At 27.7% G+C, this 18,741-nt stretch overlaps 1 protein-coding gene across 2 annotated transcripts in view; it reads right to left on the reverse strand.

Moving 5' to 3' along the window:
* LOC123299653 (dystonin) overlaps positions 1-18,741 on the reverse strand; it is a 171,856-nt gene that overhangs the window by 118,386 nt on the left and 34,729 nt on the right. For both annotated transcript variants that reach the window (XM_044882010.1, XM_044882051.1), the window contains exons 3-4: positions 8,622-8,711; positions 1,318-1,488 (exon numbers count right to left, since the gene is read on the reverse strand). In XM_044882010.1, coding sequence (XP_044737945.1) covers positions 1,318-1,488; positions 8,622-8,711 — 261 coding nt within the window. The remainder of the gene's footprint in view (positions 1-1,317; positions 1,489-8,621; positions 8,712-18,741) is intronic.

Consider the following 18,741-nt stretch of genomic DNA (forward strand, 5'->3'; position numbering starts at 1 on the left):
GAATTGTGAAAAAAAGGGGATAAGTTGTGCTGAACATGTATTTCGATATGTGAATCCATTTAAAAATTTTAAAAATGTTCGACAAATAAGGTGCAACATGTGTTTAGGATTATGATTTGCACGGTGCAAAAAATTCCTAATTTTTTAAGATATTGAATTTCGACCAAATTATCCAAAATTACATTTATAGCTAATCATTTTCTAATAAAAAATCGCAATATCTATGAATCAATAAAGTTCGGTTTAGCGTTAGGAAACTGAAAAATTTACTCCACAGGTTTTAAATCTTACGCTAAATCTAAATTTTTCTTACGTATCTACTATTTAATTTATACCAATTTAGTTTTGATGTTAAATAAAAGCTTGTTTTTAGAAAATATTTTTTGATAATAGCTTAAAGTTCCTAACGCTTACTGGATTAAGAGCCAGATCAAAAAAATTTCGTTGAATTTACCAAAGCTGGTAATTTGAAGATTGGATATAGTAGTTGTGCACACACACATACTTCGGTCAGTCAAGCGGACGATAGAACGGGGGTCAGATATATGCTATCGAAACGGTTAAGTTTTACGTGGTACCAAAATGAATTTAATAAAGCTGAAAATTGTTATACAGATTGTATATTGCATATAAATAACAGATTGTCAGTCAGTTAGGAGTTAGAACAGGACTGGTCAGTCAGCCTTTATTTATATCTGACCCCTGACATACTTGACCGCGGTATGTGTGTACTATAACTAAACCTCAAATGATACACTATTTAAGTATAAATATTATTTAAACTATTTTCAGATTCTTCACGACGCTTCCACCAGAATTATATTCCGTAGCACCATATTTCTAATTATTATTTGATTAAGTGACGTAATATCACTTTGATCGAAATTAAATTTCCGTAAAATATGTGAAATCTTTTCAGTGATATTGTTTTAATTGTACAAAATTTGAGGTGATTTTGTTTGAAAAAGCCTGTGCTAGAAAGTGCTATTTCCAATCATTTTAAACTCCTAGATTTTTTTTGAAATTTTCTCTAGATCTTTTGTACTGTATACACAAAATTTTTTTTGGGAAAAATTAGCTAAAGCTCAAAAGAATTTTTTAATAAATAAATAATATTTATCAATTTTAAGATATTTTGAATCCATTAAAAATTCGATCAATAATGAAGGTTTCATAAAAACAAAACACTATTTTAGGGGTTGGAGAGATGAAAATAAGTGCAACCAAATTGCTAATAAAAAGTAATTAACAAAAATAAATCAACATAAATTAAAAAAAAGAATAATTAAAATTAAAAAAAAAATGAATGTCACTTACTTGGAAATGTAAAATAATTGTCCATATTAATCCTAACGTTAATTTTGGATTTCCATCGACAATATCTTCTGGACGTATATTGACTAATTTTATTTTCTTATAACGTAGAAAACCAAGGGCTACCTCGACATTTTGTAACATATGAAAGCGCATTTGTCCTCTTTCTCGTGGCTGAAAAATAAATATTGCGATGAATACATAGAAATTTTATGATATTAAAATAAATGTTTCATAGAATTAGCAAATTTTATTTATAAACAAATTGGTTATAAATTTTTCTCATTTTACAAAATACCACAAAATCCTTTAATTTTTAATTTATTTAGTCGCATTAATGAGTGTTTTTACTCGAAAGTTCTCAATAGTAGCTACCACTTGGATGATTTTTGTGAAACTTTTCAGACGGCGGAAATAATCTGGTAGGGAAAAAGGTAATGTCTCGAAGGATATATTAACGTCTACTCAAAATCGCTAATGACAGAAGTTTTAAATTTCGAGAGAAAATTGCTTTTATACTGTAGGTGTCATTTAGGAAAATATGCAGACGGATAACCATAAATATGCAGACGGACTTTAATAGAAAATTTAATAATTTTTGCGTGTGTATTATACGTTATGAAATTGGGAATGCACAATCTTAGTAAAATTTTACAAAGGACTGACTCAAACTTTTCTCCGTAAATTAAAAATAATAAGGAGGAGGTTATCAATTCGACGGTATTTTTTTTTTAATATGTGTTACCTCAGAACTTTCGACTAGGTAAACCGATTTTGTTGATTCTTTATCTATTTGAAAGCTGGTGTTTCCCGAAAATGAGAAAACCATAAAAGTCTTAAATTTGCATTAAGCATGCACGACAAGAGGACGAATAACTCAATATCACGCCAACCGATTGCGATGATTATATTAGATAGTATATTTCAGATTCATTAAAAAACACAAAAAAAAAAAAAAAAAAAAACCAAAAGAAAACCGACTACAAAAGAAAAACTTTTCCAAAACAAATTAATATGCACTAAAAAGTAAAAAAATAACGATAATATATTGTAGTTAAAATTATTGTTATTTTTGGAGTCGGTGTCAGCCAAGTTATTGTAGCAAACTGTTCTGTCAGAGTTGTTTCCTTGGCTGACACCGACTCCAAAAATAACGATAATTTAATTGCATTATATTATCGTTATTTTTTTACTTTTTAGTGCATATTAATTTGTTTTGAAAAAGTTTTTCTTTTGAAGTCGGTTTTCTTTTACTTAAAGTTTTTTTATTCATGTAGGTGCATTTACATATACATCTATGTATCTACCAGCATGGCTGATAAATATATTAAATCGTAAATGTGAAGAGAAATTCTATTTATGCAACTTGTAGGCATAAAAACAAATAAAATATGCCTATATTTAAAAATAAACTGAATATTTCTAATACATAGTATGCATTTGATTCAAATACGATTGCGTGACTTAAAATCTAATATAATTACATATAATTTAATTTAAGTAACTATTAAACGCTTTATTTGCATATATGTTATTTAATTTTGTACGAAAGAAAAAAGGAGTGCCACCACCCATTTTATAAATTAAAGACAATTATAAAATTAATTTACGATTAAAAAAAATACATGGTTTATTTTACTATTGCCAACCATAACCTTTAACTGTCATTGGATAACAAATTAATAACAATTATCATCAGCAAATATCAATTCTAATTACTATTGAATTACTATTTGTATTTACTCAAGTAATTATATTATAAATAATAGGTAGGTTATAGATTATTTATTTATATTATCGATTGAGGAGGAAAGTAACTTGGACACTTTTTACTTTGTATTAATTGCTTTTATAAATAAATCAGGCCGTTTTTCCTTTCTTTTGCGCTTTTGTCACGGGGACCTATGCAAATCCTTCAAGGAGCCTGATCTCAAATAAGAAAAAAATTCAGTAATAAATGCAAAAGTCATTTTGTTCAACTTCCGAAACGGGGCAGAGAAAAAAATTTGAATTTGTTGGTAGTACTGCGATCAAAAGAATTAACGTAAATTATTCAACTATTCTAAAGTTTTCAATATACTTTATTAAATTTTTCCCATATTTTGTATGTTTATTTCTTCATAGAATTTCAGGATTTATAGCTAAATCAAAAAATAAGTTTGTGTGTTGATTCTTTTTGTAATATAATGTACTAGCTGTGAACTGCCCGCTTTGCTGGGCAACATCCCCACTTGCACCCCTCCCTCCACATTTCCTTGCGTGGGATAACAGTTTTGTAATGTACACGTCATGCTCTTTTATTTGATACCCCACTTAGGTATATTTGTAAATATTCGATAATTCCTTCCCACTTTCTCGCTACACCGTTCTACCCTCCGAAGGTTAAAAGTAGATAAAAACAATAGATCTTTGAAGCTGGTTGTATATCGTGTCAATATTTGAGCTTAATCGATGCACAACTTTTTTAGTTTTTTAAGCATATCCCTTTCAACCCCTATTTCAACCCCTTACTCTACTATAATATGGATGTATTATACATAAAAACCTTCACTCTATCTATTAAAGAAAACCGCATCAAAATCCGTTGCGTAGTTTCAAAGATTTAAGCATACAAAGGGACATAGGGACAGAGAAAGCGACTTTGTTTTATACTATGTATAATAAAATGTTTAAAGCATGCGGCATGCGGTATTCGAGTATGCTACACATAGTCTTTCAATAGAGATAGAGGGAACACAAAGCGACAAAAAAATGTCTCTTTGCCACACGCTACAAGTTGAACAGTGTCGTCGTTTATCCAACAGTGAACGGATCGCTGCGGCTTGTAACATGCAACATGAAATCTGGACAAATTTAATTGAATTTTGTGCTATGTAATCGCAAACCTACAATAAGCAAAACTTGACAACAAATATCGAGCCACAAGTCGCCCAGTGTTGCTTCAGTGGAATTGCGCCTTTAAATTGAAAACAATCCAAAAAAACTGCATGTCGATTTTTTGATATTCTAGAGAAATTAGCATCTAAAAATTACGAAAACCCAATTAATTTGACTTTCATATAAATATTTCCGAAGCAATTTACTTCTCAAATCTGATATCGGTTAAAAATCACAACTCGTTTCGGATTTAAATAAAATTTGATATATACTTTAGAGAAATTTTTATACAAAAAAAAAATGTCGAATTTACTTGCGAACGATTATTGATAATTATCGTTCAAAACAGGGAGGGCAGAAAGGTGGAGAGATGGTTGGTGTAAAATTGTAATAAAATTTTTTTTATTATCAACAAAGATATAATTATGTTTAATATAAACAATTAGATTTGATTCCTTATGGCTATTAATGCAGCAATCAAAATTATTAAGTATATATGTAAATATAGTTCTTTTCATATAATCTGAATTTGTCATAGGTCTGGTTGGTACCCATTACAATGGATGAAATAGGGAGCTTGAGTAAGAAAAATTTAAATAACATCTGGTTAAAATGCAACAGAAAAGAGGTCCTCGAGTTTTACGGGAAGATTGGTTAAGTTATATTTCACTGGAGTCATAGAGCCTAAATGGCCCAGCGGTCTAAGGCATTTGCCTTTGACTGTTTGTCCATTTAGACTTAGGTTGCGGGTTTAAATCTAGGTAGCGGCAGTGTGAACAATTTATAATTAATGGGAGTGCAGAATTGATCACATTGTCTTCGCTTGGAAAAGAACGAAGTAAGCGACTCCACCCACATCAAAAAGTAATTGTAAATATGTTTGTAATTAAATAAATAAAGATTAACAAATAATGATGTGTGTGGCCTCTGTTATAGGCGTATATATCAGAGAAACGGAGGTTAAATCTCATTATTATTATTATTATTATTATTATATTTCACTGGAAATTAACATTAGGTAATACTAGCTCGACTCGTGAGAAGTTCCGCAGTGCGGTACCCATGGCTAAAAACAGGCTGAGAAATAATATATAAGTGATACAATATATCAACAGTAAGTATTTTACTTTCTTTTTATTTATAGGCAATTTTATCACAGATATGATATGCAAATTACATACTGAACAAAATTAAGTCTTAATATTATTTCTTTAACCTGGTTTTTTTCCTTAGCGGTACTTTTTTAACAGCGAGTCAAATTTTTACCATTACACAGCACGATAGGAATAAGATCTTACGAAGGAATAAGAGGCCTCTAACCAAAAAGTAAGAGTACCTATACTTTTAACATTCATGTATGTGCTTAGTTATTCCCAAAGGACTACCGAAAGATGAGTGGTCGGCATAACAAAGTAGGAAAAATAGAAATATACTTTTTAAGAGCTATTCTAGTTTTAAATATGGATGTTCAGATTGTATGAAATGAACTACATTAAATTAATAACAATTTGTTTTTATACACATTTAAATTAAATTTTTTTAATGTTTAATTAAATAATTATGTCAATTTTAGGTAATTATTATGGAAGCGGAAAACTTATTATTATTACCACTACTGTTTTAATTAAAATATTATGATTTGATTTGATTTGATGTAGGTATATATGTCTTGATATATTATTGAAGGACAAAAATGAATCAATTTAATTGTCATGCAAATTTTTTGGTGCAAATCTTTGAAAGACCTTCCCAAAGGGAATTTAATATTTTTATACTAATTAATTTTTTCTTTGTGTAAAACACAAATGTCGTAATCAAATGTTACATGATTCAAATACCATTTATTATGTGACCCGCCAGCCTTGCTGGGCCATTTACATTTTAAAAGTCCGAGTTTAGAGTTTCCACTGGAAAAACTTTTTATTTTGAATAAAAACTATTTAGTCTTTGCTTTCGGACAAAATAAAATTTGCTTTTACAGTCTATAGACGTTGCGTTTTTATTGTTAATGTTAATTGTACATATTTACATTGTAATAAAAACACAGTATATCCAATTATCTTTGTGTCAGGTCAATTATTACCAGACCCCCTCTTTGTCGGCAATCGACGGAGTTACGACCTTTCCTCAAAAAAATTATTCTTTGCAGGCGTCATTCCATTTTAAAATGACAAAATAATTTATTTGCAACGCGGTTTTTGACATTTGTAGTCCCAAACTTTATAAGTTTGGGGCTTTGGAGTATCATGCTTTTTTTATTGGTACATATAATTTACTATTTTTTAATATTCTTATTTGGTATATATAAGCGTCAGCTAAGCGAATTCCCTATAATTTTTCTCATTAACGTAATTGACCTTTTAAATACCCAAATCCTTCTTGATACCAAATTTTATTCAAATCGTTATCTATTAGGTAGGATCGACGAACATTTGAAGAAATTTTGTCAAAATTCCATCATCAGTACAAAAGCAATAGCTCCATTTCCTTCGGAAATTCGTTAATTATCTAATTGGCGCGCTAATTAAGTTGATATCTTATACAGTGTAAAATGCAAATATTTAGTATTTCGTCGCATAGAAAATGGATTGCGTTCTCGATTTAACCCTCGACTGAAGTTTTACAAAAAGAAAAACCCTGTAATCCTTATGTGTCCATACTAATTATTCCGTCGATTGTATTCATTTGAAATAAATCATATGACTTAAGATTAAGAAATAAGATATTATTAAACATTCAAAGATGATTAATCTATGGAATTATTTTTCTTACATCTAAATTTTTTTAAACAATATTACAATTTTTTATACAAACAGGAAATAGTTACATATTAATTATTATGTTATGTGAAAAAGATTCACGTCATTTAGGATCGATCATCTAATGAATATGCATACAAATTTAAAAAATAAAAATGATTTGAATATTAATTAAATTGATAATTTCGTCCATAAACGGATTTTGATGTGATTAAAGAAAAGTGAATTATTATTATATAACTTTCATATACACATTACTCATTAACCAAAAAAATTTTAATTAATTTCCGGTCAGCTACCTACATATTATACAATAGGGAAGTTGACAACTATTTGGTAAGTTGAAAAAAAGAAGAAGTGTATTTTTAAATACAGACAAATGAATAAAGATTAATAGAAATTCTATGTCATAATTAATTTTCATCTCGACATAGTTTTCAATGTTAAATTTTTTAAATTCAGAATACGTTCTTCTATTTAAGGAAATTCGAGCAAAGTAGGTTGAGATAGTAAAGGGCTTGATTTTTTTACGCATCTAAATGAATTCTAAAAAATCAAGGAATTTTGACCGATTATTCAAATAAATAAGTAGGTACACTCTGTGTCACAAAAAATGCACAGCAAATGCAATGCACTTTTTGTCACACAGAGAGCATAAATTTAACGTAGGTCTAGGAAAAGCGGTTATTTTAAATTTTGATGGTGAATTATGTTATAACTTGGCAATATAAGACGAAAAGCAAGAATAAAATTTTTCGATATTAAGCTTAATTTTCAAAATATCGAAAATTTAAAATTTGTTTAATTATTCAGCCATCGATATTTCAAAAACCAAGGCAAATATTGAAAAATTGTATTCTTATTATTCGTGTATATTCATGAAGTTATAACAAAATCCATCATTAAAATTGAAAATAATTTCAACCCTTATCTACCCTGCTCGTACCTCCCTTATGGGCACTTGGGTTTTTTATTTTCTAAGGCATATTTTTTTTTTTTTTATTTGGTTTTATTCATACTAAGTGAAAATTACCAAAATATGTCGTTTTTTTGAGATTTCTTCATAAGGGCAATGTATTTTATATCGATTTTCAATGATTTTTTTTGTTAAAAACTTGCATGGGTACCTGTTTTAAAATTTGAACCACATATTCTTTGAGTTACAGTCTACCTATAAAAAACTTTTTAAACATTGTTGCCATGCCCATACATTCTTAATTAAGAAATAAATAAAATACAAAAACGTGACGTCTGACTTCATTACAGTGATCAGTGTTCAAATAATTTCATAAATAATCTTCTAGAAAACCTAAATAAAATAACATAAAAATTCTAGAAAGTATTCCTCCCCTCCCAATAGATTCGATATATCCTCGTATGATTGCCTAAAATGTTGAAGGTATGTCTTTTTAACCGTTAAAAACATGTCGTTCTTTAACGAAATCGATCAGATTGCGATAGTTTAGTTTAGACTAAACAAAATATTCTTTTTGATCGTGGAGTAATATTTCATCCAGGCTTACTTATTCACAATCGTAATTATGAGTATTTGTCACGGTATTGTAAGAACAATTGGATTTTGTGATATTAATATAAAATGTTTATCAAAACTAAGGTGAAATCACCCACTCAAGAAATTCAAAGTAATAAATAAGAATTAAATATACTTACGAGATGTTCGCCAGTTAACACCTCCAGCAGAGAAATTAGATTATGCCCATCTCGAAGATCTTCGAACAGATCGTTCACATGTCGGCTAGCCTGGAAACAAAAAATAAACAAGACATTTTAAAAATCGTAAATTTAGAACTTCTTTGTTTTTAAAAAATAAAATAAAAACAACATCAATAATACAGAAAGCTGTAAAAAAAATAAAAAAACAAAAGCTGCCGGCTGTGTAAAATTAAAATATAAACTTTTTTACTGTGTTTAACAAAAACCGTATCGGAACAAAAAAAATTCATAGTTCGAAAAATAAATAAATATAATTTTTAAAACAGAGAAAAGACACTAATTACCAAAACAAAAAATTATAAAAATAGAAATTGTCAAATATATTTTCGAAATTTAAAAATAAATATTGTGATGTGTATAGTTAAAATCGAAACGTATATTTTAACAAATAAAGCCATCGAATGTGTCTATTAAGTTAGAAAAGTCATGATAAAACGAAAAGTACAGATTTATAATTAAATAATTTTCAGGCCATTACAGTCACATTTTGGTCCTTCACTCTGTGAACATATTTTCTAATTTCTAGTTCAATAAATTAATTTAATTTTCACATTGCTTTCACTAATTATATCTAATGATTTTGAAAACTAAGGTAGATAATTATATAATTAAATTGGGAGCGATAGAATACACCGCTCGACCCGGATAAGTCGAGTAAAGCGGCTTTTCCATGTTTTGAGCAGCGAAAATTCAGATTGTAGAAACCAAGCTTTTCAAAACATATTTTAGCTAATAGATTCAACACATATTCCTCATATCAAAATGAATATTTTGGCGTATTATATCACTCCCTTGATTGTTGATCGACCATATTTTCAATCTCTTAATTGGTCAATCATAATCACTTCTGGTGAATAATTCTCACTGCATGGACAGAAAAGTGAAATTGGAAATCTTACGAAGTATGAAAAATATGAACGATTAAAACTCCTAATTAAAAGAAGAGGAAGATATAGAATAGTGACGTCATTGCACGGTATCACCAAAGAGATTACAGATAAAACTCTGTTTAGCCAGAAGGAGACGAGGAACAATCTTTGAATTCTTATAATTTCTTCGTTTTTTAATCAAATTTAATTTAACTTTCAAATTTTGTTATGGCATCAAATCTGGTTATACATTTTTATGGATAATGTGATTAATTCGACACAGTCTGCTCCCATTGATGACGCATTAGAATCAAAGAAGTACTGTATGCGATGGGTGCGTTTCTAACGATCATGACTTAACTAACTTAACGGATCTCCTTAAACCATATAACATACAAATAAATAAAGAATAAAACATAAAAAATTGAGCATAAATATAGCTGCTTCGAGCGATAATTAGTACATTTTATTTGACAATATCACTTACAGATGGAGCACAGCATGGTACATTGTTTACCAAAACACAAACATGAATGCATGTATAAGTCTGTGGGAAAAAAACAGAAAAAAACCATCACCAAATTATTAGTATGAAAAAAATATGATAATTATTATCACAAAAATATACATAAATATTTTTTAGGCTGAGGTCACATGATGATTCAAATCCGCAATTGACGTGCGTTTTACTAATAAATTGTGTTTAGTAGAACTCAGACGTTAATTTCATTGTATGCTACAGCTCTATTTAACACACTGTAATTCTAACAAACGTAGGTTAAAATCAACGCTCATGTGACCCTACCCAAAAAATGACAATAAGCATTGAAAATGACATAGTTTATGAATTTAAAGTTTTCAAAAATTTTTGAGGTATTTCAATTGATAAAGAAATTTTTTGGGTATTTTATCAATAATCCAAATTTCTGGATAGTATAATAGTTTGGAATGTTTGAATTCCATGATTTGTATTTTAGTTTGTCTGCACTGAACTAAATCAAAGCTAGAAGTAGGCCGAAGAGTAGCTCCGAAAAGACAAAAGTTTACAATTGACAAATTATGGCAGAATAAAAGCATTAAATTGGCAATAAAAAATTTTTTTTAATCCATGTGGTTTAAAGAAATAAATGAGGATTTTCTGGATTTCCTTATTAGACTCAACAAATTTTGCAAACTAGCTGTTACTAAGGTTTACTGTCTAAATAAGTAATGAACGAGACAGAGAATAGTCTTGACGATTGTATCTTAACTTTGGTCCTGCATTATTAGTGTTAGTCTTGGTCTTGCGCAAATAAGTCTTGGTCTTGCTGAGGTAGATCTCGGTCTTGCAGAGTTGAGCCATGGTTTTACCCAAATAAGTCTTGGTTTTGCAGTGTTAGATCTCGGTATTGCGCATTTGAAGTTTTGATCTCGATCTTGATTTATGTAGAAAGGATCTAATAATTGGTCTGGCCAAACTGATACTATTTGCAAAATTTGAAAAATTTGCAAGACCAAGAGCTAGATTGCAAGACCGGGGATAATTTTGCTCACTACTAGTCTGAATATCAAAATTTTAACCATAAAATAAAGTGTTACTTCTTTTCCCATGCATAATTTAAATAAAATATGATATAAAACAAATGCCATTTTTAATGCTTATAGTTTCTGTATATATAAGAATTAACAAAGTTTATTGACTCCGAAAAAAGTATCAAACTTGACAGTATTAATTTTTATCGATATTTCAATATAAAAATTATTTTATTAGAAAGTATAGTTTAATAAAAATAAGTATAAATATAAAAATAAGTATAAATATATTTTTGCGATAATAAATTTTGTTAAATGAGTAGTATTGAAAATCGATTTCTTGTGTAAATTTGAAATAAATAACTTCCATTTAGTCCAAGAGATTTAAATCCGATTCTTACTAAATATTCCTCGCAAATAATGGTTCAATAGCAAAATTTCAATTATAAAATTTTCCCTTACAGACTGGATATATTTTGGCAGCTAAAATTAACGAAAATTATATTTCTGCTGTACGAAAATTCTTATATCCAGATGTTTTTACTACTTTTTCAAGGTTTTCAGAAAAAATTTAATTGCGCCTCAAGTTTAAAATTTATGATTTATTGTTGAAGAGGACTTTTTAATAAAACGATTGATTGAACATCGTAATGAAAAATAATTTTGTCTGACACCTGAAACAACGGTTTGAAATGATTTGTCGTGGAGAAAAATTCTTTCTTTATAGATTTTCGTATCTTCTTGAGTTTTTGAGACCCCTTTTGAAATTTTTTGAAAAAACCACCGATCATTCGCATGATTCTCCGCTTGAACATAACATAATAACATAACATACGATAATATGTCGTCGATTCATACCATAATATTTAGAGCTCTTGGACTAATGAAATTTATATTACTATTTTTATAACTGCAAAGGCAACATTTTACAAGTTGATATAATTTTTTTTAATGAATAAAATTTATTATTAATAATAAACTTGTTTTTGAAATCATTCACCCTCGATGATTTAAAAAAAAATTATTACTTATTAATTAAAAATTAAAATTAATATAGATAAATTATATTCCAAATGTCATTTAAAAATGTTTGATTTTCTCTTTGAATTCATTTAATTTCTCGTTTACCATAACACTAACTATAAAAATTCCCTCTTTTAACTTACAAATCACTAAATGTATATTTTTTATATTCACACAGTTCCAATAATTCCCTTTTTAACGTGTTTAAACATTATTTACTAGTTAAAATTGTTGATAGTAGGTAATTTAACGATGTGCCACGTTTCGGTATCCGTTTCTTGTTTAGCGGATCTTATTCGGATATATATATTTTGTATTTTTTTATTAAATAGCACATAGATGAAGTTAAAACCGTATTTGAGGGTCTTGACTCCGTATGCGTATCGATATACGTTGAGCTACTTTTTTCCTGAACTGGCACATCACTAGGAGGTATAAATGACTTATTGGAAAAATGAATCTTGATAAAAATCTAGTGAAAATGCCTTTTGTAAATGGCCTTTCTGATGGGCAGTTCTAAACAAATTTTTGAAAATTTGATTTTCAATTCTAATAAGCTAAATTTTAAAGCTACAAATATCAAATGATTTTACGAAGATTTTTTTAATACAACTGCAATCTAAAGAGAGATTCGGTCTTACAAAACACTGCCAAACAAGTTTAAAAAACACTGCCAAAGAAGTATAAATCAGTGCAATACAAGTATAAAAATATCTATTCGATTATTATGTAAATCGATACCAAAAAAAATTTGCATGTTATAACGAGCGATTTGCCCAAAAGCTCTAGATTAAAATCCTCCCCTCAAACCTTGTAATTAATTAAAAAAATTATTTTAATTACTAAAAAAGATAAAATTTCCTATTAATTATTCATTAAAATTAATTAAGAAATCTAAATTTATTGAGACGTATTATAATCCGTGTATGAAATAGACTTTATTTGAAAAAACCTGTAGAATTTCTACACAAATTCCGATGATTATTATATCAGAAATATTTTTAGATATAAAATTTCAAAAAATAATCAGAAGCCATTTGGAAATCTGTAGACAAACAAATAAACAATTAATTTAATAGTCTTGTTGACTTTGACTGAATAATAAAAAAATGTAAATAAATAAATATGATTGTATGTAGGGCAAGGTTTAAAAAATCTTTTTTTTTCTTTTTTTGCAATGATAAAATGACAATGGTCAAGTGCGAGTTAATTTCATAAAATTTATGCGGGCTGTCTACGTGACATGGAAATTGAATATTTTCTGTATTACACTAGGTTAGGTTAGGTTACATTGGCTGTCCACGAAGGGTTTTTCTCGATTTTTACAAAGGGGTACCCGAATTGCGAAAATCCTTTCTTATCGGATGGCAACGCATACAAAGAAAACACTCTCAAAGTTTCAGGTCTCTACAATTAGCGGTTTAGGCTGTACAATGATCCGTCAGTCATTCAGGACGAAACATTTTATATGTATAGATTGTATTTATGTCATATACACGATAAGAAATACATGATCCTCCCAAATAAAGGACTACTTAACTATTCAAAGCTGACTCTAGTGGATAGTTCAAAAATTTAAAATAATGCCAAAACAGGTACGGAACTAAAAAAAATTAAGATGAAAATATTCAGATAATTATAAAAATTACCTAATAGATTGATTTTTCATTTATAGTTTTTTCCACGTTTTGTTCTTTCTTAACTACCTATAATTAATAATTTGCGAATGTCACATTAATATTAAAGGTCATATGCGCTTTGTGATTAAAAAAGGAAATTATTATTATTTTTCTTCAATTCAATTGTAATATTATTACCTATTTGTTTATTTTTCTCATTAATTTTAATAATATACTGTAAGTTGTACTACAAGTAAAATTACATGAAATAATTACGTAACTACTGCAACCTTTATATGAATTACCTACACAATTATTTGCTCAATTATTAGGGTTCCGACAATCGATGAAAAAACGAAACCTTAGACTTAGGCATGGGAAAATGTGACTTAGAGAAGTCCCTAACATTTCTGCAACTAAATAACGAGCAAGAAAGCGACAACCTAACCAGTGTCAACCAATAATACGGGTAAAACAGAGAGACAACATTTTTTTTTCTACCTATCTCATTACTATTAGAGAAACTGAGATAGGTAGAAGAGTCGTATACCCGTCTCGCTTCCTCCTCTATGAGCAATGCGGACTTGCATAAAGAGACACACAATAAAGTTTATGGTACTCAATAAAGTTTTAACAATGATGACTTTCACTTAAAATAACTCGCCCATGTCTGCCTTAGAGTCTATCTGTCTGTCCACAAATATAGACTTAGGTGACACAATCGCGGGAGTATGGTGTAAACAAATGAGTCCTGCTTTTGGGCAGTTCGCTTAGGAAAGGAGGGTAAGTTTTGAAAATGATTTTTTTAACTTCCTAAGTACGTCTTTGAGATCAAACGAAAAGCTCAATCTGAGGAATACCAATATATATTTCTTTTGAATAATTTTGAAATGTATTGTTTTAAATGAAAAGTTATGAAAATTGATCATTCTGTGTTCTTTTATCTCCGAATCTAATGAGCCTTAAAATAAGGAAAATATAGAATATAGACTCTCACTCATAGAATTCAGGAAAATTTGAACGAAAATCCTAAGTCTTAAATTTCCGGGAAATCTTGTTACAAATGAAATTAATTCTTTGGCAGAACCTTGTTCATGAAAGTTTAACTCGCACTTGAACGTTTTATAATTATATTTTTATTAATTTAAAATTCATTTCACATACGGAACTTGCAAACCTATTTTAAATATCGAATTAACATTTTATTAAATCATTGGGTGCGGGTGATCTTACATATACCGCAATGAAATTGATATCTATAGTTGAAAATGTCAGTTGCGGTATTCCGCCGACAAAAGAGAAGTTATAATAACTAGATATAAGCAAATAATCGCACACCCTTATCGGAATATGTTTAAAATGAAAAAAAAAAAGAAACATTACTTTTATTAAAATTACTTTTCCTCGAAATTCTATCGGAAGTCCTTTATTTTCGGAAGATTTTCGGCGATATCTCGAAAACTGTCTATTCAGTGTTTTGCATTTCCAATATCAGGTACCTATCGTTTAAGTTGAAAAAAATCATTAAAATTTGGCTTAAAAAATTTCCAATCATATTCGGAGGAACTTTCGATTTTCCGGGTTCAATCCGACACCGTGTAATTACATCCTTGGGTTTTAATTTGATTTTAAAATAGCACTAATTATTTTCATGTAAAAGTCGTAAGGCTATAATTTCATATTCTTCAATTAAAGTCTATTTTACACAATCAAGTGTTAATGAGTATTCATTTTCACAGAATCACATTTATTATTAATCATAATTAATATTTTTAATAAATTATAATAAAATGTTATAATTTATGAATGCTATTAACATAAATCAATAGATATTATATTATTTTTTAGTAATAATAACCTCGAACAAGTTATTATATCCAATTAAAAAGATGATACCTTTAGCAGTTATAAAAATTAATATTATCAAACTTGTAATTATTATATAATAATATTTTTACATATATTGATTAGAACACCAGTGTTTCTCAAAATTCATGTAAGTGTAAATAAGTTGAATTGTATATTAAAACAAATAATTTATTGAATTTCTTTTCAGCTGAAATTTAAATATTTACTAAGAAAGAATATGTATCGAATTTCTTACTAAATATAGACGAATTTGATAGCAAAAATAAATATATGTATTATGAATGTATGTCAAGTTAGCAAAGCAAATTTTTTTTATACATTTCCGTTAAAAATTTCAAAAGCTATTTTTAAGGTTGTACAAAAATGATGATTGAATGGAAACAAACACCATTTAAAACTAAAAATTTATTAATAGACTTCAAATTTTGAGAAATTGTTCTGAAATATGTTAAGAAGTTGCAACTAAATTTTTAAAAAGATTGTCTGAAAACTATTCAAATACTTCGTTGATTTTTATGCGCATACATAAAATAATCTACGAAAATTAAAAGAAATGAAGTTTTTAAAGTTTTTATCTATACCACTTGTGATTAAAGGACCTCGCACAAATTAGATATCATCTGCATTTCGATCAAACTTTTTCAAATTTTGGCAAATGATAGTTTAAGTCATTCTAAAGAAAAGTTCTCGTGGTCATGAAAATGACAGGATTTCATGTTATAGCTAAATGAAAGTTGCAAAATGTACTTTTTGCAACTTTTTTTTTTTTTTTATATAATATATGTATATGCGTGTATAGGCAAATACATATACAGATATGTAAACTACATGCATACGTGTGTTTTTTAATTCTTGTTTTTTTGAAGAATATGTTACGAAGTAAAAGAAGAAGCACTGTTAAATGTTCAGTGGATCAATAATATAAATTATTAAGATCAATATTTTCAGCTATATATATATATATATATATATATATATATATTATACGTACATATTTTTTGACAATTAATTTACAATAATTTTTTTTATATAAATGAGTACAGTTTCTAATTTTATTTTAGCGATAACTTGAAATCCTGCCATTTTCACGACTTGTGACCATGGGAACTTTTATTAAGAATGATTTAAACTATCATTCCCCAAAATTTGAAAAAGTTTGACCGAAATGCAGATTACATATAATTTGTGCGAAGTCCAATTTGTAGTAAACTTGACTATTAAACTTTGCGTTCGAATTTATTATTAATTTTAGTAATTTTAGATTAAATATTATTTTCTTATTAATAAAGAAATCAAATTATTTTATTTTATAACACAAAATCTGAATGAAACAATTTGAGAAACACTGTTTTACAAAATTATTGATTTATACAGATAAATATTTTTTCTTGCGAGTAATTAAAAATTCTCAATAAAATACAATCAATAATTATATAAGATTAATTTTTTTTTAGAATTGCTTCAAATTAATTCTAGAAAATATAGTTACAAAGTACAAACCTTTAAATATTTCCAATGCTGCTTGTAAATTAAGTTTAAAAACATAATATTAAAAAAGTAGTTTAAAAATCAACTCAGGAAAAATAAATGGCACACTCAAAAAACTAGTTGCTTGTCTAACATGTTTAAAAAAAAATATAGCAAGGGCTTATTGGATTAAATGATTAGCAAAATTTATTAAGAAAAAAAAATAAAAAAAAATGACACTTGCAGTTTCTGTTAACAACTTAAAAACAAACTAGGTATTGTCAACTTGAATAAAAAAAAAGTTTTAGTAATTTTTCTAAAAAAATACCAATTATCAGATGAATAGTTAAAACATTAAAATATCAGTCTATAAATAAGCTGAGGATTGCTCTTCTTTCAGAATCTTTTAATATAGATTCGAGCAATTGTTTTTTAAAACAAGTTAATGTAAGTTTTACTTCAGAAAAAATTATCAACTAATAAGCCAATACAAAAATCAAATAATTCCTTAAAAAATTGAACAAGAAAAGAATAGGGTATTATCGTTAGTCAAAAATAAATTATGAAATTTGAAAAAAGTTAAATATTCTGATTTCGAGTCATAAAAGCACATTTTTCTTTTAAAATATTAAAATTAAAAATCGTAATTTTTAAACTGAATATCACGTGATCTAAAACGCGGGCAAGCCTTGCTGTGATGTCATATCGGTATGAGCCATAGACCATCAATTAGTTCAGGGTAGACAGCTGGGTATAATATATCCATAGATAATAAGTATTTATATTCATTATAATCGGATGTCTATATAATATCAATATAATCAATATAATCTGTCAAACTTATTTGTGTTATTTCGTGTAATGATACCGATATTACGTCATCAAATTGAATGCCCGCGTTTTTGACAGTTTAAGAAAGGTTTAAAATTTAATTTAAGTTTTTGGCAAGAAAGCGTGTGTATTTTTCAGAAATAAATTTTTGGTGGGTTTTGTTAGCAAAATCAACATTTTGAAGTACGTTTTCAAAAATAGTAGAATACCCAATACAATTAGTAATTAGTAATTTTTCTTATCCTTTTAACATGTTAGACAAACTATATATGTAGTTGGTAAAGTCGATATGATACTATCTCTGTAGTTAATATTCTTGAATCAGACTGTTATAAGAATTTATAACACACATTAGGGAATCAAAATCATTTGGGTATCGTTGAATGTAGTAAGTATTATTAAAATTGACACTGAATATGTTAGTCTATCACGTGATAATGTTGTTGATATGGTGATATGGTATTCGAACGTGATCAGAATTTAATCTAAGTTATTATATAACGACGATAGAATTACTTCGAGAACAGTTACTATAACATTTTAAATAAGTTTTTAATACTTAAATAATTGTTTCGAGAAAATTTCTTTTTCGTTTGTGAATAAACGGATTATTAATGATTGAACTCGAAATATAGATTTTAATAATATAAATATGGACCAAGCATTGAAAAACTAAACTGATTTTATTGGTCCTACAAAAATTACACTAAAAAGTAATGATAAATTGTTTTACGAGTTACCTATTAATGTCATTATAATAAAAATTTGAGACTCTAAGCCTGTAAGATTGTAAAAATCTTTTATAAACTCTCGACTAAAACGAGGACTGTTGTAAGTTTAACGTGACTGTGGATTTGTCTGTGGCAT

Source organism: Chrysoperla carnea, chromosome 1, assembly GCF_905475395.1.
Source record: "Chrysoperla carnea chromosome 1, inChrCarn1.1, whole genome shotgun sequence".
In the NCBI taxonomy this organism is placed as follows: domain Eukaryota; kingdom Metazoa; phylum Arthropoda; class Insecta; order Neuroptera; family Chrysopidae; genus Chrysoperla; species Chrysoperla carnea.